At 35.7% G+C, this 22,388-nt stretch overlaps 1 protein-coding gene across 3 annotated transcripts in view; it reads left to right on the plus strand.

The window, feature by feature from the left end:
- LOC123535673 (uncharacterized) overlaps positions 1 to 22,388 on the plus strand; it is a 60,826-nt gene that overhangs the window by 20,464 nt on the left and 17,974 nt on the right. For 2 of the 3 annotated variants that reach the window (XM_053528355.1, XM_053528356.1), the window contains exons 4-13: positions 153 to 2,041; positions 4,876 to 5,215; positions 5,967 to 6,108; positions 7,292 to 7,545; positions 7,916 to 8,491; positions 8,949 to 9,070; positions 10,325 to 10,351; positions 15,102 to 15,148; positions 21,150 to 21,303; positions 21,683 to 21,843. In XM_053528355.1, coding sequence (XP_053384330.1) covers positions 153 to 2,041; positions 4,876 to 5,215; positions 5,967 to 6,108; positions 7,292 to 7,545; positions 7,916 to 8,491; positions 8,949 to 9,070; positions 10,325 to 10,351; positions 15,102 to 15,148; positions 21,150 to 21,303; positions 21,683 to 21,843 — 3,712 coding nt within the window. The remainder of the gene's footprint in view (positions 1 to 152; positions 2,042 to 4,875; positions 5,216 to 5,966; positions 6,109 to 7,291; positions 7,546 to 7,915; positions 8,492 to 8,948; positions 9,071 to 10,324; positions 10,352 to 15,101; positions 15,149 to 21,149; positions 21,304 to 21,682; positions 21,844 to 22,388) is intronic. The other variant, XM_053528357.1, reaches the window with a different exon arrangement.

A 22,388-nucleotide genomic window follows, 5' to 3' on the forward strand; every position in this document is an offset into this window, starting at 1 on the left:
TCTTTAATTCAAAGAGGTTTTTATAAACAGAATATTAGAACAATCGTTAACAATTAAAGTAGTCAGTTTTAATCTTATTTTTTTGCAGATAGAGACTTGCTCTTTCTGATTTAAAATGTCACATAGCAAGTTGTTGTCTTTTCTGTTTGTAGAAGACAGCAGTATGAGGATGAGAAGCTTTCAGAAGATCAGATTATAGAACGACAGAAAAAGTTTGCCAAGGCGTCGCTCGATAGGTATTTCTCATCTTTGGAAAATATCTACTCCTCTTCCTCAAAATTAGGAACCTCAGGCATTAATTCTGATACAAATTTGTCAGTGGTTGAGGATGAAGAGCATGTGGAAGTATCAAATGAGAGAGAAAATGAACTAGGAGAACAAACTGTCATTGATGACGTAATGAGTAATGTTCCAGTAAATGCTGAAATTAAGATTCATGAGAATGAAATACATGAAGAAAATGTTAAAACGGGTGATGAATTCAGACCAGTGGTTCATGGGTTTGTGGACTTTTCTGAGAAAGAAGAGGTTAAAACCACAGAAAATATTTCTAATATCAAACAGTTTGAAATGGATAACCATGTTGATGTGTTTGAAAAAGGCAGAAAAGAATTTGATAGTGACACTTTAGTGAGTAGTATGGCTAATACTGATGCAACACTTAATGCTGGTGGTGTTACTGAGCGTCTAAATGAACTTGGTATAGATGTTTCACATGTTAAACATTCTGAAATGGATAAAAAGCTAATCAGAGAAGATAAAAAGAAAGCTGGAAAGAAAGATAAAATTCTGATTGTCTGTCCTGAGTGCCAAGGACTTAACAAAGAGTATATGTCTTGGTGCACAAAATGTGGGGAAATGATAATTGGGGTTGAACCAGTGTTGGTTAGCAAAAATAGGGAAGGTAAAATACGAACAAAACCTCTTAATAAGGATGAAATTATAGTAAGTGAAGAAATCCGAATTAAAAATCCTGAATTGAAAGAAATTGATACCAAATTAGTAACCCATGCTCATGAAGTTAACTATGTGCAAGAATTAGATGAAAAACCATTCACTCTTAACCTTGAAGGTATTAAATCTGATAAAGAAGAACATCTTGAAGTCTTTGAAAATAAGAAAGTTTCTCCAATAAAATCAGATGGAAGAGACAGTGGACGGCCTTCCAGTGATGATCCAGATTTGGAATTACAAACACAGAAAATTGAAGAAGAAGTTGTAAATGATATTTGTGCTTCGATCTCTGACCCAGTATTAAAAGGTTATGTGAAATCTCATTTTAGTAAATCAAAGTCATGGCAAGATAATGAAGGGAAAGTTGGCAAAACAGAGTTAGACGATGACATTGATAGTTTGGTTAACACTACTGACACAAAAAACTTGAAGAACATTGAAAATGGTACACATCATGATGTTGTTAATATTGTTTTTGATACTAAAGATATTTACAATAAAGATGATCTAGCAGAAGTCGATACTAGACATACAAAATCTGAATTAATAGGCAGGCACGGAAGTGAAGAGGACTACAACCCAGCTAAATATGAAACACATAATGCTCATGACAATGTTAAAGCTAAAATTGCAATGTTTAATCAGAATATGTTTGAAGATGATATAGAAAAAAGTCATTTACACAAATTCAAAAACCATGGAAGTTTTAGTCATCATGAATATGAGGAGAGAGTACTATCTGAGCCTCCGCCTCTTCCAAACTTTAGTGCAACTCTTCCTGTATCTCATAATGAACTCTCCTTGAAGTTACCTGCAAACTCTTTGGACTATTCCACAGATGTGTCACAAGTTGTTTCTAATAACTTTGAAAATATTCATAAAGTTACTGAAAAGGGAGATAATGTTGTTGAAGAGGAAGAGGAGACTGCTGAAGAAAAAGAACGTAAGAAAGCAGAGAGAAGACAGGAAAGGAGAAATAAGAGGGGTCATGGTGCAATTGATGTGGAAGTGTTTGGATATGAAGAAAGCAGAGAAAGTAGAAACTCAAGTCGGGCAAATAGAATGGTACCTCTGCTTAATCTAGCAGGTAAGAGAAATCTGTTTAAGGTAGTGGACCTATAATGAAAGTCGGCAAGTTCTGTGTCATTGTGTATTCTTGTTTGCTACTTCTGCATTCTTCGGATGAAATGTATCCCAATGAGAACATGGCTTTCGGTAAAAACTAACAACCCTGCATACGTAGAATGCATAATCGAACGTATATTGTCAATTGTCATTGAGGATCCACCACCTTAATTCAGTTCTGTTAAATCATTAATTGATGATAACTTTTCATCGATTTTATGTTTGCATAAAACCACAAAATTAAATCTCATTGATCAGATCAATTCCCGTTCATTTTTCCCTCAAAAGTTGAAGGCCCGTGTATAGACTGGCAATTAAGGGCTATGTATAAACTAGCAATTAAGGCCCATTTATAAACTGACAATTAGGGCCCATGTATAGACTGGCAATTAAGGGCTATATATAAACTGGCAATTAAGGCCCATGTATAAACTGACAATTCAGGCCCATGTGTAGAATGGCAATTAAGGCCATGTATAAAACTGGCAATAAATGCCCATGTGTAAACTGGCAATTATGATCCATGTGTAAACTGGCAATTAAGGCCCATTTATGAACAGGCAATTAAGGCCCATGTATAAACTGGCAATTAAGGCCCATGTATGAACTGGCAGTGTATTAATAGTTTGTGTTTTCCTTTATTTTCACAGAGACCAGTGACGAGGATTCTCAGTAACATCTATCTCATTTATAACTCTGACTTGATATAACATAATCTCTAATAGTTTTACATGTATATGTTTGATTATTTTGCATGTTTACAAGTATGACACAAGCACTTTTTCACCTGACTTTTGGGTAATATCCAGTAATAGTCCCCTCTCCTTATGGAGTGAATGAAAATAATGAAGGGAGATAGAAAAATGTCAACTTACTGACCCATACAATGTTAAGTAAATATAAGTTAAGAAACTGAGGTAGCTACAAACTCACTACAAACTCACCTCAGCGGAGGTTACTACAAACACTTCAACTGAGGTTACTACTAACACACCTGAACTAAGATAGCTACAAACACATTTCAGCCAAGGTTGCTACAGACACACCAGCTGAGGTAGCTACAAACACACTTCAACCATGGCAGCTACAAACACACTTCAACGAGGTAGCTTCAAACACCTCTTAAACATAAGTAGCTATAGACACACCAAGGCCAAGGTAGCTGCATACACACCTCAGTGGAGGTAGGTACAAACACCTCTTAACATAAGTAGCTATAGACACACCTCAATGGAGGTAGCTACATACACAACTCAATGGAGGTAGCTACAAACACCTTAGGTTAAAAGAGGTAACTACAAACACACTTCAACCAAGGTAGCTACAAATACATCTAAATTGTGACAGCTACAAACATACTTAAACCAAGGTAGCTACAAACATACTTCAACTGAGGTAACTACAAACACACTTAAACCAAGGTAGCTACAAACACCTTAACAGAGTTAGCTACATACACACTTCAACTGAGGTAGCTACAAACATATTAGGTTAAAAGAGATAACTACAAACACACTTCAACCAAGGTAGCTACAAATACATCTCAATTGTGACAGCTACAAACATACTTAAACCAAGGTAGCTACAAACATACTTCAACTGAGGTAACTACAAACACACTTAAACCAAGGTAGCTACAAACACCTTAACAGAGTTAGCTACATACACACTTCAACTGAGGTAGCTACAAACATATTAGGTTAAAAGAGATAACTACAAACACACTTCAACCAAGGTAGCTACAAATACATCTCAATTGTGACAGCTACAAACACACTTAAACCAAGGTAGCTACAAACACCTTAACAGAGTTAGCTACATACACACTTCAACTGAGGTAGCTACAAACATATTAGGTTAAAAGAGATAACTACAAACACACTTCAGCCAAGGTAGCTGCAAATACACCTCATTTGTGACAGCTGCAAACATACTTCAACTGAGGTAGCTACAAACACACTTCAACCAAGGTAGCAACAGACACCTTAACAGAGCTAGCTATTTACACACTTTAACAGAGCTAGCTACATACATAATTCAGCTGAGGTAGCTACAATTAGACTTCATTCAAAGGTAGCTACAAACACTTCATTTTGACCTAAGGACTTTTACTTGATATTTCCATTTTTTTAAACTGCATTTTTGATAAGTAGCAATCCAGTTCTGATTATGTAGACAAAGTCTTTAACAATGAAACTTTTGCGAATATTTCCCCTTTTAAAGGCATTATATTTCCTGAATATGTTAAACATATGGCAAACATACACAGTCAAGCTTGAGTGTAAAGACCACACTTGGGGAATGAAAAAATATTTCTATGAACAGGTCAACTCTGATAACAGAATGAATCATAAAGTTGTCAGTAAGTAAGAAGAGAAAATTATAAGGTGAAATTTATATTAAAGTTGTTATCTTGATTTGGAGAGATGATCTTTTAATGCAAGTTTGACCATGCAAGGTGGGTTTTTTTTGTTTAAGTAGTCTTACAAAGGCTGATAGTTTTTTTTTGTACATTCTGTTTAAAACATGCTGAAAGCACATATTTAAATTATTTTTTATGTCTTTAAGACAGTAATTATGTTTTTTGTTGTTGTTTTTTGTTGTTTAAATGTCTAGTCAGCAGTCACTTCCTTTTATCTGAAGTTTTATTGATGTTTTAGCTTATTTTTTTCACAGGCTTGTCAGGTTTGCAGTGCTAGCACCATTCCTCTGATAATACTTAATATTTACTGCCAGTTATACACCCTAGCCATGCTTCCCTTTCTCATCTCTAATCCTCCATTAACCGTTACCTAGGCAACAGTAGTGATGAAGACGACAGTGTCCACTCAGATTTCAAACCAGTCAAACCAGATTTTAAACAGGAAGTGAAGCAGAAATCTGGTTCCATGATACAACTCAAAGCATCAGTCAGTGCATGGGGACCAGCTGTCATCCAGGAAGAACCTCATGAAGCTGAAGAGTCAGTGTCATGGCAACAGCCATTCAGAGAAGAGAACATAAATTTAGACAAAAGCTCATTCCCTTGGAAACAAACACCTGCATCTTTAACTTATGAGCTTCAAAATCCCGTTGAACAAGTTAACCTGCAAGCAAATACTGCAAATAACGTCAGTATAAAAGAAGATAGTGCAAGGTATCATTTTATTATTCTTTGTATTCAGTCGTTTATCTAGTGGATTCATTAAACTTTTAATTTGTAATAAGAATGGCATGCTAGCTCTGTTAATAGAAAACAAGCCTTCAAGTCAGGAACTACAGGTTCAAGTCAATGCCAGAGGTCACTGATTATTGATATCGTTATTTCTACTATCATGGTAATTCATTGTCCACCTCTGTATATGGTGGTGAAGTTGTCAGTTACTTGTGGAAAACAGGTTAATACTGGTAAGGCATAAAGGAACTCCTGCCAGTGAGGTTAAATTAACTTTTTCACCTTCAAAATAATGTGCACATTATTGCATATAGACTGAGTTGATATACACCTGAAATAGTGTTGCATTGTGGGACATTGACTGCATGACTTCATATAGAATTGAAATACTATAATTGCATTTTTGCACATTGTCTGACTTACATGTATATAATAAAATTATGGTTGAAATAGTAACTGTAGCACAGTCGCACATTGACTGACTTCATATAAAACTGAAATACTGTTAAAGATGGTGTTAATTAAACCAAACAATTTGCCTTTGGTAAAGTCATTTTCATGGTTGTGCCAGTCCAGTGGATTGAATCATCAAATTTAAATCCATACTACACATATATTTCTATTCCTAAATTAATCTTTTGAATATGAAAGCCATGAATTTCTGCCCACATATTTGCCACAATCATGAAATTTTATGCCAGTAAATGAGTTCACAGTATACTTACTGTTATAGGTCTCCAGAAATTGCCAGCCCAGATATTGTGCAGGAAGTACATGTACCTAAACTGGATGTACATAGAACTGAGCCGGCACATGTTAATATGGAGGACAGTGATGAATGGAAACACCTGTTTGATCCAAATATAGAAATACAGGTAAACTATTTACAATTTGTGAACTGTTAGCACATGTTTAGATATAGAATTAAGGCCATTTGTCAGTATTATTAACTGGTTCATAGTCTTTGTTGTAAATGAAGATTTAGTTTCAGTGAATGGGTGAGCTGTCATGATAACCCTTCATTTGTCATGTTTTTAGGGGATTTTTTTTTTTAAGAGTGGGTTGGGGATCTGGGGTAGGTAAGAGCCGCACTGACACAATTTATGTCCTATGGGCGAGCTTTCCAGCTTTGATGGTGGAGAAAGACCCCAGATGCCCCATCCAGGCATTATTTCAGGCATGTCTGGGCACCTGGGCAGAACCTGACTGGCCTTCCATACGCCAGCTAGATGGCTTCCTTACACGAAGAATTCTACATCTCGAGCAAGGTTTTGTACCAACGATGATTAGGGGCAAGTGGTTTGAAGTCAGTGACCTTAACCAGTCATTGTTCAAGGTCAATACAGTGGACAAGGTCAATACAGTGGACAAGATGGCTTCAATAACACCAATTAATCAAGGTCAATACAGTGGACAAGATAGCTACAGTAACACCAATTAATCAAGGTCAATACAGTGGACAAGATAGCTACAGTAACACCAATTAATCAAGGTCACTACAGTGGACAAGATGGCTACAGTAACACCAATTAATCAAGGTCAATACAGTGGACAAGATAGCTACAGTAACACCAATTAATCAAGGTCATACAGTGGACAGATATGCTACAGTAAACACCAATTAATCAAGGTCATCAGTGACAAGATGGTCTAGTGACAATTTTGAAGTCATGACCGTGACAGTTTTGTCAAGTCAATCACAATTATCAAGGTCAATACAGTGGACAAGATGGCTCAGTAACACCAATTAATCTGTTGATTCAGGAAAAATTGCCATCTTGAGCAAGTTTACACAGGCATGTTTGATTATGGAAAACATAACTTCAGTGGCACTAGAGTTATGGCCCTTGACTTAGTCATAGTTGCTTTATATCTCACATTGTTACTTCATTAACTTGGAATTTATATTTTGAAGTACAAAAAAATTGTCAAAACTTGTTCCTTAAATTGATTGAGTTACTACAGTTTTCTTTTCAGCCTTCGATTTCTTGAGAAATCTTCATGAAGCTTACTCACAATGTATATGACCTGGTACCTAGTTTTGTTTTCGGTTTATAGCAGGAAGAACAGGAACCAGGTGAAGTTGCAGAAGATGAAGCTGTAGAGGGGAACCAGCCATTTCTAATGCAGCTTATCAACCAACCAAAACCTCAGAAATCCAAGAAGAAACCAAAATCTGCAAGAGGGAAACCAGTCAAATCTAAAGTGAGACAGTCTATAGAAGAACCCGGGTACCAGCGCAAATGGAACCGCTCCAGTACAGCCTGGTCATCATACAATCAAGGAGAACTTAATACAAGCTCAAGTTTGAGGTATTGTAAATCATTTTTAAATTCAATGAAACTGAAAATACTTACAGGACTTGAGGTATGTGTCGAGAAATACTCAAGTTCTACAGGGGAAATATTGCCTGGCTAAAAATGCAGTATTATTTGGCAAAAGAACAAGTGAATATTTCTTGGTGCAGAGCTGGTAATCTTTTTATTCCAAATATATCTATGCTTGTGAATGATATAAATTTGTTCTTCAGTCTAAGTCATATTAAAAATTTAGCCATTAATAAACATTAAAATTGAATTAATGATTGGATGAGAAAAATAGGTATGGAATAAATCTAAATATTCTCTGTCACTGTTTGATGAATTTCATGTTGAAATGGAATACAGTAATTTTGATTTTCAGATCAAGTTCGGAACTGACAAAATCAAGACCTTCAAGTGCCCCAAAATCACGTTTTTACGGAAGCAAAGATACCAGAGCATCTTTTAACCATGATTTGCAAACATCTGCTGAGCAAGACTCATCAGCGCGAGGTTTTCTGGGACAAAATAGAAGACCAGTCAGTGCTCCAAAGTCTCGTGCTAATAGCAGTAGCGTGCAAGCATCTATAAATATTGACGAAGAAGCGTCTTTAAACCAAGATGTTAGAGGAATTTCCCCAACTAGAAGTTTGCCAAAAAAGAACACAAGACCAGTCAGTGCTCCAAAGTCACGAATGCATTCCAGTGACCTGCAAGCTTCTGTTAGCACTGATGGTTTAGACATCATGGGAAGGCAAAGTGTGCAAGCTGCTGTGCCTAAGACTCGCATTGAAAGCATTGATATGCAAGACTCTGTGATAAATAATGATAACAAAGCTTCTGAAGATCCAGATGATCATTCACCTCAGCTTGAAGACCATGTTGAACAAACATCTTCACCTCCAGGAGCTGCCTCTGGAAAGAAAACTAGGCCATTCAGTGCTGATCTGCAAAAACGGTAAATAATTATTTTTTTTTTTGACAGTATTAATGTTTTTTATTCCCCCGAAGGGAGGCATATTAGTTTTCAACTGTCCGTCCGTTAGTTCGTCACAACATTAACTTTTTGCATGAAGGCACTTTACTCGCGAACCACTGCAGCCAGGACCTTCAAACATCACATGCTTATAGTATTTATTGAGTACACGACCCCTATTGACTTGGGGTCACCAGGTCAAAGGTCAAGGTGCTGCGGGGGCATTTGTCACCATTAGTGACAGCTCTTGTTCTCATTTAGATTAATCACAGAAAATACTTTTACCAAAATAATTTTCATTCATTCTGAAAAAAGTTTGTGTTTAAGTTCAAGGGATTTGTTTGCTCCACAGATACAGGGTAATTTATATTTCTGTTATATTTAAAGCAAACAGTAATATTTCCGTGTGTGAGGAGAAATGATCTGATTTCTATTCTAGCAAAACTCAGAAAAAGAAGAACAAGAAAGGTGGTGATATTGACTTTGACCTTGAACTTGACCTTATCAGTGAGATGGTGGAACATCGCCTGCCAAAACCAAGTGCAATTGATAGACTTACAGGTATGTTTTGACATGATGGATTTTTTGTGCTTCATTGATGTTTTATTCAATTTTGACTTTATGACAGCTCCACGTAATGTTATGTTTACCCTGATAAAGATTTAAGGTGAAACATAAGTTAAAGTAAATGTTATATTTCATGTTTGGTGTGACTTATTTTTGTTAATAAAATAAGATGTTCATCATTCTCTGTAGAGTTTGGCAGCTATTGTGTCAAATTGCTGTTGAATCTAACTTGATAATGATAAATTCAGTATAAGTTTCAATGTAATGTTTAGTATGAGTTAAAAAGATAGGTTTCATCAGATTATAAGGTATTTATGAAAGAAGTTATTTATCAAACTGAAATTTAACATTTGGAACTATAGAGCAGAACAGAATATTTGCCGGATTTATTTTTTCTGAATATGTGTGGTCTTTTAGTCTGTGTCTTATTTCTACACTCTTTTATGGTATTCCATGACAGACATTTCATGTCATATTTATTATAGTAACATGACATTTAAACTTCAACTGTGTAGTCTTAAGTGTAACATTTGCATGTTTATGATTGTGCTAGTCTGTCTTGTATGTACTTATACTGTAATTTATGTTTGTGAAATTGTTAACAACTTTCAGCAGTTATATTTTTATATTACCATATTCGTTTTATATGCATTTGATACATTACACAGGCAAAGTAAATTACATAACTCCCTTTTCTGAAAAACACAAACATGACAATCTCGTCTACTTCCTGTATGACATCAGCAATTTTGACAAATGGAGGAATGTTGCAGATCCTAGGTGTTTTCTGTTTTTCCCTTCAGAAAAACTGTAAACATTTCAATTCCATTGCAAGCTGATATTTACTTTTATTTATAGTTAATGTATATATTAAGAAATATTTAAAAGGGAACTTTCCTGAAGAAATTTAAACCAGTTAATAACATTAAATGAGCCGCACCATGAGAAAACCAACATAGTGGCTTTGCGACCAGCATGGATCCAGACCAGCCTGCGCATCCGCACAGTCTGGTCAGGATCCATGCTGTTCGCTTTCAAAGTCTATTGCAATTAGAGAAACTGTTAGCGAGCAGCATGGATCCTGACCAGACTGCGCGGATGCGCAGGCTGGTCTGGATCCATGCTGGTCGCAAAGCCACTATGTTGGTTTTCTCATGGCACGGCTCAAATTATTCATTTATGTTCATCTGCATGTTGCTTTGTTTGTACCTAGTTGCGTAACCTGCTTATCTTTCCACCAAATTTCAGTGAAATCACCAGAATCAGCAGACCCTGGTATATAATGTTTATAGATATCCCCATTTTTATTTGACATCTTCCCTTATTTTGGTATTGGTGTATTGAGTTTTGATTCTGTCAGCATTGTTGTCTCTCAGCCACTTAAACACAAAATTGTCATAAATATGGAACCAGTCTCCACAAGTAAAACACTAAATTAGCATAACTGTGGCACCAATCTCTCAATAAACCACTAAATTGTCATAATATGGCACCAGTCTGAGTCAGTAAAACACTAAATTTTCATAATTGTGGCACGAGTCTCTTACTCAGTAAACCACAAAATTATCATAATTATGGAAACAGTCTCTCAGTCAATAAGCCACTAAATTATTATAATTGTGGCACCAGTCTCTTACTCAGTAAGCCACTAAATTATCACAAATTTGGCACCAGTCTCTCAATCAACAAACCACTAAATTATCATAACTGTGGCACCAGTCTCTCAGAGTCAGAAAATAAGCCACTAAATTATCATAATTTTGGCACCAGTCTCTCAGTCAATAAGCCACTGAATTATTATTATTGTGGCACCAACCTCTTACTCAGTAAGCCACAAAATTATAATAATTTTGGCACCAGTCTCTCAGTCAAGAAAGCACCAAATCATCATAACTGTGGCACTTGTCTCTCAGTCAGTAAACCACTAAATTATCATAATTGTGGCACCAGTCTCTCAGTCAGTAAAACACTTGATTTTTATAATTGTGGCACCAGTCTTTTAGTCAACAAACCACTAAATTGTTATAATTGTGGCACCAGTCTCTCAGTCAGCAAACCACTAAATTATTATAATTGTGGCACCAGCCTCTTAAGTCAATAAATCACGAAACCATCATAGTTGTGGCACCAGTCTCTCAGTCAGTAAAACACTTGTCAATGATTAAAATTTTATAATTGTGGCACCAGTCTTTTAGTCAACAAACCACTAAATTGTTATAATTGTGGCACCAGTCTCTCGGTCAACAAACCACTAAATTTTCATAATTGTGGCACCAGTCTCCTGGTCAATAAATCACTAAATCATCATAGTTGTGGCACCAGTCTCTAGTCAATAAATCACTAAATTATCTTATTTGTGGCACCAGTCTCTCAGTCAATAAACCACTAAATTATCATAATTGTGGCACCAGTCTCTCTGTCAATAAAACACTAAATTATCATAATATAATTGTGGCACCAGTCTGTCTGACACTGTGTAAGTGTGATTTTTTCGGATTTTAAAAACAACACCATTGATTTTATAATTACTTATAAAAACTAAGCTTCTAAAGCCTTGCTTGTGTAGTCAATGCATTAAATTTTGTACTTTGAAGTACTCCTTTATAAGATGTTGGAGGAAATAACTTTAAGGAAGATTGTGTACTTAGTTGAGGTTTTTTTTCAGCTGTTTTTGAGGCCAAAATTTAGTCCCATTTTCTTCTCCAAAATGTCTTTTTCCGGATTTGAACAAAAAATTCCACTCCCAAAGCTGCCGTTTTATCAAAACTGAAGAAGTAAAATTAGCAATGAACAAATCTTATATTTGCTGTTGATAAATACTCAATATATCAATATAAAATCTGGGTTTTGCCTAACAGATACCAGTACTCGGTTCTTTCATTTGTTGCCTAACCTGTTTTCTCCTGTACTAATTTGCCTTGCCTGCTGCTAAGGAATGAATACAATGGTCAATTATTGTTTAGTAGGGTCTATCTCTTTTACTTTATATATTTCACTTCTGTTAAAAATGCAGTGAACACATTTTCCCTTGATTTTGTAATTGTCAGTGGTTTGAGGTTACAGGTTCAAAGGGCCTTGCATTATCGGGAGACAATCAAAATCCCCTTGATCAAAATCCCCTCCACTGAAAAATGACAGGGTGTTACAAAATCCCCTTCATACTTTTGCAGGGGGGATCATAATCCCTTCTGTGATTTTTAGCTCGACTATTCGAAGAATAGTCTAGCTATTCTACTCACCCTGGCGTCGGCGTCGGCGTCGGCGTCACACCTTGGTTAAGTTTTTGCATGCAAGTACATACAGCCATCAATTAAAGGCATATAGCTTTGAAACTTATTTTATCTTTTTCTAGGTCAATTACCAACCTCTCTGGGTCAAGTCCCATAACTCTGACATGTATTTTGAGCAAATTATGCCCCCTTTTGGACTTAGAAAATTTTGGTTAAAGTTTTACATGCAAGTTACTATCTCCAAAACTAATGCAGATATTGATTTGAAACTTCACATGTGTCTTCGGGGTTATAAAACTAGTTGATAGCAGCAAGTCCCATAACTCTGACCTTCATTTTGGCCAAATTATGCCCCCTTTTGGACTTAGAAAATTCTGGTTAAAGTTTTGCGTGCAAGTACATACAGCTCTTTCTAAAAGGCATATAGATTTTAAACTTATTTTTTCTTTTTCTAGATCAATTACCAACCCCACTGGGTCAAGTCCCATAACTCTTACATGTATTTTGGGAAAATTATGCCCCCTTTTAGACTTAGAAAATTTTGGTTAAAGTTTTACATGCAAGTTACTATCTCCAAAACTAATGCAGATATTGATTTGAAACTTCACATGTGTCTTTGTGGTTATAAAACTAGTTGATAGCAGCAAGTCCCATAACTCTGACCTTCATTTGGCCAAATTATGCCCCCTTTTGGACTTAGCAAATTCTGGTTAAAGTTTTGCGTGCAAGTACATACAGCTATTACTAAAAGGCATATAGATTTGAAACTTATTTTTTTCTTTTTCTAGATCAATTACTAACCTCACTGGATCAAGTCCCATAACTCTTACATGTATTTTGAGCAAATTATTCCCCTTTTTGGACTTAGAAAATCCTGGTTAAAGTTTTGCGTGCAAGTACATACAGCAATTACTAAAAGGCATATAGATTTGAAACTTTTTTTTTCTTTTTCTAGGTCAATTACCAACCTCACTGGGTCAAGTCCCATAACTCTGGCATGTATTTTGGGCAAATTATGCCCCCTTTTGGACTTTGAAAATTCTGGTTAAAGTTTTACATGCGAGTTTCTATCTCCAAAACTAATGCAGATATTGAATTAAAACTTCATATGTGCCTTAGGGGTTATAAAACTAGTTGATAGCACCAAGTCCCATAACTGATATGCATTTTGGCCAAATTATGCCCCCTTTTGAACTTAAAACTCTTTTAATATTTAACCTTTTTGGGTAATATTTTCCTGCTTCTGGGACAATATTTCGAATAGTCGAGCTTGGCTGTCTTACGGACAGCTCTTGTTACTTATTTCATCAAGTTCAAATACAACTATACACAATTTAAAAGTCTATCACATAAAGCACGTAAATACAATGCCTTTAGCAAACATAATTTAATTTGGGGCACTGATATCTATATATCTATAATAAAAATCACAGAGGGGATTATGATACCCACTTCAAAAGTATGAAGGGGATTTTGTAACTCCCAGTCATTTTTCAGTGGAGGATATTTTGATCAAGGGGATTTTGATATACACTCTGCATTATCAGAATGCTCTAGGGTCCAAGAGTATGATCATACTGAGTATGATCTACACCAGTCTGAAATTGCAGCCTTGCCATTGGTCAGTTTCAAAATTGAGATTAGAATCAAGCAATCAGATCCTGAAATTTTGAGACTGGTCACCAAATTCATCTTTGTTATGTTGGACCTGTACTAGGTTGTTAAATAAAGAGATCAGTTTAATAAGCATGAAAGAATTTAAAGGACTTGAGTCCCGATTATGACTAAAAAAGATCTTTCTTTATAATTCAAGTTTGGTCATATTATGAACATAGAACATGAGTTTTTGTATCTAAACTATCTTCTTGCTAAATCAAGAAAAAAAACATGCCTGAGTTGGGAATAAAACCTGGACTGCCTGGGCAATAAAAATATTCCTACCATCTTGACCAATACACCACAGAGGAATTCATACTTAACAACCATTTCTGTAAAGCTTTGGTGTTTAAGGCAGTTTACCGTCAGTAAATGGAAAATTTATTAGAACAACTAATTCTCATGTGCTATGTGCTTCCATATAAATATAATCTGTCAGTAAAAAAAGTTTCGTTAAAGGCTTCTTAAGAAATATAGCTGCAATAATTTCCTGATATCTTAAAATTATCTGTTTTCTTTGTTGTCTTACAATCAGGTCAGTCCTTTTTAATTTTTTTTTACAAAGAATTGATGAAAATTCTATGTGCAAACATGGAGCATAATATTTCCTATGGCTAGAATTTGCTTCATGCTTCCAGTTTCTTCTTTGGTAACTGTCACATTGCCACATGTTGATAGTAAGAGAAATTATATATGCTGTAACTGTTACACTGCATGGAGTTCACTCGCATCTTTCTGTTACAGAGCCTGTAGTAGATGTTTGTTGTCTTTTTGCTTTAGATTCTCTTGTTTTAGTGCATAAACTACACATGAAATTAACAAACCTCACATTGATAATACTTCTATAATACTTCTTTTGATTTTTTCCCTATTAACCATTGGTAATTCTTGCTCTCAAATGTTGGCAATATCAATTCTAATAAACACCCCAAATCTCTCTAAAGTTAGCACTATACTAAACAGGATTTTTATTTTATAGCTGTGTTACCTTTTTAACAAAAAATAATCAATCAACTTCATTTTATCATTTTATTCACCTTACCTGTATGGTTTTACCAGGTTAACAGAATGCAAATATTACATGTATTATCTCAGCATTGCATATCAGACTATGATCATTTTATATATCATACTTTCAGAGCACATGGCATCGCCAAGATCAACATATGACAAATACATTGAAATGGTATGTATTGACCTTAGTGGTGTCCCCTGTACTTGTGCATATTAGGCGTAAAAAAAAAATTGTGTGTTTCCGGTATCCCGACCTACCCTAAATTTTTGGCCCGACCCTAAATGTTTTTATGGCCTTGGAGAAATTTTTTTTCAACTTTTTAACAAGAAGTTGCAAAACTGCTCTTTTTGTGCTTTAAACATGTCCAGTGATATTAGAAATCAACTTACTGATGCTCTGAAGGCATTACCCCCTTATTTACATTCATTTTTTGACACAAAAATAATTTCTGAAAAGTCTCCTTTAATAAAAAAAAATCCCCCAAAAAAATTTTCCGATCTACGTACCCTAATTTTTTTAAGTATGTTACCGGAAACAAAGAATTTTATTTTTAGGCCTTATTATTGAGGAAATGTGAGGGTATAGAATTTGTTCAGTCAAAAGCAAATGCAACCAGAAAGTAATGCCGCTTTTAGCTCATCTGATTTTTTGAAAAAAAATGATGAGTTATTGTCATCACTTGAGCGGTTGTCGGCGTCGGCGTCGGCGTTGCCTGGTTAAGTTTTATGTTTAGGTCAGCTTTTCTCCTAAACTATCAAAGCTATTGCTTTGAAACTTGGAATACTTGTTCACCATCATAAGCTGACCCTGTAGCAAGAAACATAACTCCGTCCTGCTTTTTGCAAGATTTATGGCCCTTTTGTACTAAGAAAATATCAGATTTCTTGGTTAAGTTTTATGTTTAGGTCAACTTTTCTCCTAAACTATCAAAGCTATTGCTTTGAAACTTGGAATACTTGTTCACCATCATAAGCTGACCCTGTACAGCAAGCAACATAACTCCATCCTGCTTTTTGCAATAATTATTGCCCCTTTTGGACTTAGAAAATCATTTTCTTGGTAAAGTATTATGTTTAAGTCAACTTTTCTAATAAACTATCAAAGCTATTGCTTTAAAACTTGCAACAGTTTTTCACCATCATAAGTGGACACTAAACATCAAGAAACATAACTCTGTCCTGCTTTTTGCAAGAATGATGGCCCTTTTTAGACTTAGAAAATCATGGGTAGGACAATATTTCTATTACACAAAAAAAATCAGATGAGCGTCAGCACCCGCAAGGCGGTGCTCTTGTTTAAAAAATGTGGCTGCCACATTTTTCTTTATAAACATAAAATTTCTTATTAATTCCTATTTCGAATTATTGTTTTTTGTAACATTTGTTTTATTGAATCTTTGTTTTCGATTACCTCCCTTTATCACTCTGCCTGTTAAAGTTCATGTCCAGTATTAAAAGTGGTGCTTTTCTAACCATTTAATTATGCATAACATCTATTTGAACAGCTGTTTCATATGTTTTTAGCATAATTTTCAAAGCCTTAGGGAACTGTAACACGGTAGTCTACTTTGGCTGATATTTAAATTTACAATTTGTACCAATGATCTGTAATGGAATTCATGTATTCAGTTAAGATTCAAACCCAGTATGAACTTCCAGTATTTTATTCCCCATACTAAAATCTCATATTTTGCCATTGTTAACATTTCAGCTTTAAATCCGTCTTTGTTTTCACGCTGGAAAAGAGCTCTTTCTTAGGACAAGCCCAAAAATTAAGTTAATTTCAGACTAGTTATCCCCCGCCAATGAAATTGGGAGTTGGGTATTGAAATGGCATTGTCCGTCCACAGCCATTTCTCAGTAACTAGCAGGTAGAATTTCATGAAACTTGAAATAAACATGAACCAACATACTGTGATGATGCCCGTTAAGATTTTTTTTGGATTGGTCAATTTCCCTTAGAGTTACTGCCCTTTATTTACTGAAAAATGCCCCAAAATGTCCGTCCCCAGCCATTTCTCAGTAACTAGCAGGTAGAATTTCATGAAATTTGAAATAAAGATGAACCAACTTACTGCGATGATGCCCGTTAATTTTTTAGCTCATCTGATTTTTTGAAAAAAAATGATGAGTTATTGTCATCACTTGAGCGGTTGTCGGCGTCGGCGTCGGCGTCGGTGTTGGCGTCGGCGTCGGCGTTGCTTGGTTAAGTTTTATGTTTAGGTCAGCTTTTCTCCTAAACTATCAAAGCTATTGCTTTGAAACTTGGAATACTTGTTCACCATCATAAGCTGACCCTGTATAGCAAGAAACATAACTCCATCTTGCATTTTGCAAGATTTATGGCCCTTTTTGTACTTAGAAAATATCAGATTTCTTGGTTAAGTTTTATGTTTAGGTCAACTTTTCTCCTAAACTATCAAAGCTATTGCTTTGAAACTTGGAATACTTGTTCACCATCATAAGCAGACCCTGTACATCAAGAAACATAACTCCATCTTGCTTATTGCAAGAATTATTGCCCCTTTTGGACTTAGAAAATCAGTTTTCTTGGTTAAATTTTATGTTTAGGTCAACTTTTATCCTAAACTATCAAAGCTATTGCTTTAAAACTTGCAACAGTTTTTCACCATCATAAGTGGACCCTGTACAGCAAGAAACATAACTCCATCCTGCTTTTTGCAAGAATGATGGCCCCTTTTGGACTTAGAAAATATCAGATTTCTTGGTTAAGTTTTATGTTTAGGTCAACTTTTTCTCTTAACCCTTACAGAAGCAAGCCTCTGTGGCGTACATGCTGCGTATTTGCTGTGTATATGCCGCGAACACAGTAAGTACGCCATAGGAGTACATTTTACATACACCGCATGCTGTGTACATGCCGCGTACTATTTCGACGAGTACACAGCATGTACGCAGGAGGTCACTAGTACACTTCAAGTACGCAGCACAGACCCTGAAAATTTTTGGAGTACACTGCATGTACGCAGGAGGGACTTGTACCAGAAAATAGTACACTGCATGTACACTACAGATACTTTGAAATTTGTGCAGTACACTTCATATACGCGGGAAAGACTTGTACAATTTCTTCTGGCATTTATACTTAGTTTTTTTTTTTATAAGTTAAAGTCTGAAGTAAACTTCATATACATGTGAGGGACTTGTTCATTTTCTTTTGGTGTTTATACTTTGAATTTTTTTAGGTAAAAGTCTGAAGTACACTTCATGCAGGAAGGATTTGTACATTTTTTTTTTTTTTGGAAGCAAGAACTTGATTTCCGAGTAACTTTTATCTGAAGCTTTCTAACTTGGATAATTGAAAAGCCTTATTTGAACTTCCTTGCATTACATTTTGTAATACATGAAATAATTACCAAGATAATGCCTCAACAGCGCCCGAATGAGAAGAATTAATAGCTCTCACTGTTATTTGAATACTTTTAAGCAAAGCACCATTCTATCGTGTTTTATAAAGGCTTTAATGCTCATTATGTTAACTCATTAAGGCCTCACCAAATTAAAAAGTTGTTCATCGGATTTGCCGCTCGTATATTTTCAGAACGTTTTTGGCTAATTGCGCTCGCCCCATTGGAAAAAATCAATCCAAAATTTTTTTGGAACGCTACATTTTACAGACGTAAAAGTGTATAAATGCTTTTACAATTCCAGTCCTAGATTGTTCTCAGATGGATTTTAATCAAAATAAATACATACTACGCACACATCGTCTATAATAAATCATAACACTTATATTTAGCTGCATTAAAGTTGTTTCCCCTTGATGCAGTTACGCCATTTTCTTCAAATGTTTACCAAATTACATGCTACAAAAATTGATTTATTTCATTGAAAAGTGGATGGAGAAAAGCATACTAATTTATTTGATAACATCAATCTACATTATTTTGGTAAGGGTAAATACTTATTGATGCATGTCACTTATCTTTTTTCTGTTTTTTTCTGTCCCAATGATCAGCATTTGCATATGAAAGTTGGTGGGGTAAGGAATTTACATTATCACAGCAGTTTCGCCACAAGAGTACACAGCATGTATGCAGCAGGAGTACACAGCATGTACGCCACAGGACTCGGGCCAGGAGTACACAGCATGTACGCCGCAGGGGTAGTACACCGCAGGCTCATTTGCATGTGAAAAGTGTATGTGCCGTGTACATGCTGCGTACTTTTTCCCGCATACTAATTTCCTCCAGCGTACATCCTGTGTACTATGTAGTCCACAGCAGGTACGTAGCAAGTAGTACGCGGCAGAGCTCATTTGCATGTCAAAAGTGTACTACAAACGTACTATCGGTGTATGTGCGGTGTATATCCTGCGTACTATTTAAAGCCCTTGATTTCAGTACACATCATGTACGCATCATATACGCTGTATGTACACAGCAAGAGTATGCAGCAGGCCTTTTTCTTCTGTAAGGGAAACCATCAAAGCTATTGCTTTAAAACTTGCAACTGTTGTTCACCATCATAAGCTGACCCTTTAAAGCAAGCAACATAACTCCATCCTGCTTTTTGCAATAATTATTGCCCCTTTTGGACTTAGAAAAATCATTTTCTTGGTTGAATATTATGTTTAAGTCAACTTTTCTCATAAACTATCAAAGCTATTGCTTTAAAACTTGCAACAGTTTTTCACCATCATAAGTGGACACTGTACATCAAGAAACATAACTCTATCCTGCTTTTTGCAAGAATGATGGCCCTTTTTAGACTTAGAAAATCATGGGTAGGACAATATTTCTATTATACAAAAAAAATCAGATGAGCGTCAGCACCCGCAAGGCGGTGCTCTTGTTTTTTTTTTGGATTCAGTTTCCCTTAGAGTTATTGCCCTTTAATTGTTTAAAAATCCACAGATTTGTATATAACAAACCAACCAATTGGTAGAATTTCATTAAACTTTTTTTTATTCTTTTCCATGAACATTTTTTATAAACATGTGAAGTTGTGTACCCACACCTGGTCACCACTTTGCCTTGGTCCCCCCCATCCCCCCCCCCCCCCCCCCCCCCCCCCCCCACACACACACACAAAAAATTCCTTTTTATTTATTTTTTTCAAACCTTCCATGAATATTTTATTAACATGCAAAGTTGTACCTTTTCCCCACCTCACTCTCCACTCAGTCATTCATGTCCACCACCCCGATCATGCATCACTCCCCACCCCAGCGACCCCCCAATTTTTTTATTTATTTTTTTTTTTTCATTTTTATTTTTCCATCAATATTTATATATTCAACATGAGAAGTTTTGTAGCCTCACCCGGTCACCCCTGCTGCCCCCCCCCCCCCCCCCAAAAAAAAAAAAAAAAAAAAAAAAGCATTCATTTTCCGTTAAAATGATTTTGACTAATGAAATTATTTGCTTCTTAGTAACATCCTTAACTTTTTGCCGGGCATATTTTTTTGCCATTCCCCACCACAAACCCTTTTGGCGAGGGATACCAATTCATTGAATTTGCTTGTTTTAATTGTCTCCAGTCATATGGTTTATGAACATTTCACTGTGAAAACATTTCATTTCATTTGCATATAGTTTCATTGTCAAAACAGCAGAGTTAAAATCTATTCTGATCATTAAGTGGATCGAGAATGTTTAAACTGTGGGTGGTAACTTATAGGACAGTAGATGACCCATATAGGGTGTTAGGTCAAAGGTCAAGGTTACGGAGGCCTCAGGATTGAAAATGGTGTTCTTTCAATAGCTTGAGAGGAGAATGTTCAAACATGCAGCAATATACAATATAAAATTCAGTTGTCAGTAGAGATCTCTTATTGTTTATGGGGTAATTTTGCCAAAGGTGATGGTCACAGCATTTTTAACCCATGCCCTGCTAAATTTTTATGATGAACTTGTCCATCTTTCAATTTGGACAGTACCATTAACTGTTAAAAGGGGTGCTTACCAAAAAGATACTGACTGAATGGCAAATAGTGCAGACCATGATCGACTGCACGGATGTGCAGGCTGATCTTTGTCTGCACTGGTCGCAAAGGCAGAATCACTTGCCACTTAATATATATGTCACCAGTTTCATCAACAGGTCATATAATGGGTGTATTAATAATGAGTTTTTAAACTGCTCTTTTATCTTCTATTCAGTTTTATGTTATTAATAATAAGTAGATTTACACACATATTTATTTGCAGACACCACGTATACAGGCTGGTACTGTATCAAGGTGGCAGTGTTTACCAGACGAGATTCTCATACATGTCTTCTCGTACCTGGATCAGTCTTCATTGACAAAATGTGCTCAAGTTTGTCAACAATATTACAGAGTCGCCATGGATGAAACTTTATGTGAGTTGTAAATCTTTATTCTGAAAATGACTTACCTTGTTTAGTTACTGTATGAAACAACACCATTAAAGTTTTATGGACATATGCTAAATAGATTATATTCTGGTAGTCATCATAGCAGGCAAGTGCAAAATTTCTTATTTACTTAAACATAGTTTGGTTTGCCTTAAAAATAGTTCACTTTTCAGGAGTAATTTTATGTTGATAAAAAGAAGTTTGGTCTGTGAAAATTGTTCTGTTTCTGCAATAGAGGGGATTCAGTTTACAGGGGTTGAAATAAGAAGGTCAGATTTTGGGACCGCAAAATTAGTTCAGTTTGGAGGGGTTTCCGGAATTTATAATTACAGGGGCTCCACTGATGTATATATTTGATTTTTAGGGAAATACATCACAATAAAGAAGAATGACATAGAAGACAGTTGTTTAGAGGAGATAGCTAGACGGCATCCTGTCAGTCTCGCCCTGATACAGTGTCAGGGTGAGCGGGTCACCGCCCGGGCGCTCAGGGATCTCTTCAGAGAATGTGCTCAATCTCTCAGGGTAAGATTTACTTTGTTTTCAGAATTTTCTTAAGTTATATTCATGGGGAATGCCTTCAGACTGATATCAAAGTTTTTGAAATTTAGATGTAATTTCATTTGTTAGCAGTTATAAATTTGAGTTCTAGGTGTATTTATATATGCACACATACCCCCGCCTGCTTAGCTCAAAAGGGAGAGTGCAGATCTACAGATCTCAGGGTACATTGTGAGTTCGATCCCGGGCAAGGCATATGTTCTCTGTGAAGATTTGATAAAAGAAAATTTGTCTGAAATCATTTGTCCTCCACCTCTGATTCATGTGAGGAAGTTGGCAGTTACTTGCAGAGAACAGGTTTATACTGGTACAGAATCAAGGAACACTGGTAAGGTTACCTGCCCGCAGTTTCAGAACTGAAATACTGTTGAAACACACACATTGTTTGTAAAATATGGAATACCCCTAAATGCTTTACTTAGGCTGTAGAATGTAATGTAAAACAGAAGGAATATATATCATTTTTAGTCTCGTAATTAATTTTTTGTTGAATGAAATGCTTTGACTTT

Source organism: Mercenaria mercenaria, chromosome 17 (genome assembly GCF_021730395.1).
Source record: "Mercenaria mercenaria strain notata chromosome 17, MADL_Memer_1, whole genome shotgun sequence".
Classification (NCBI taxonomy): domain Eukaryota; kingdom Metazoa; phylum Mollusca; class Bivalvia; order Venerida; family Veneridae; genus Mercenaria; species Mercenaria mercenaria.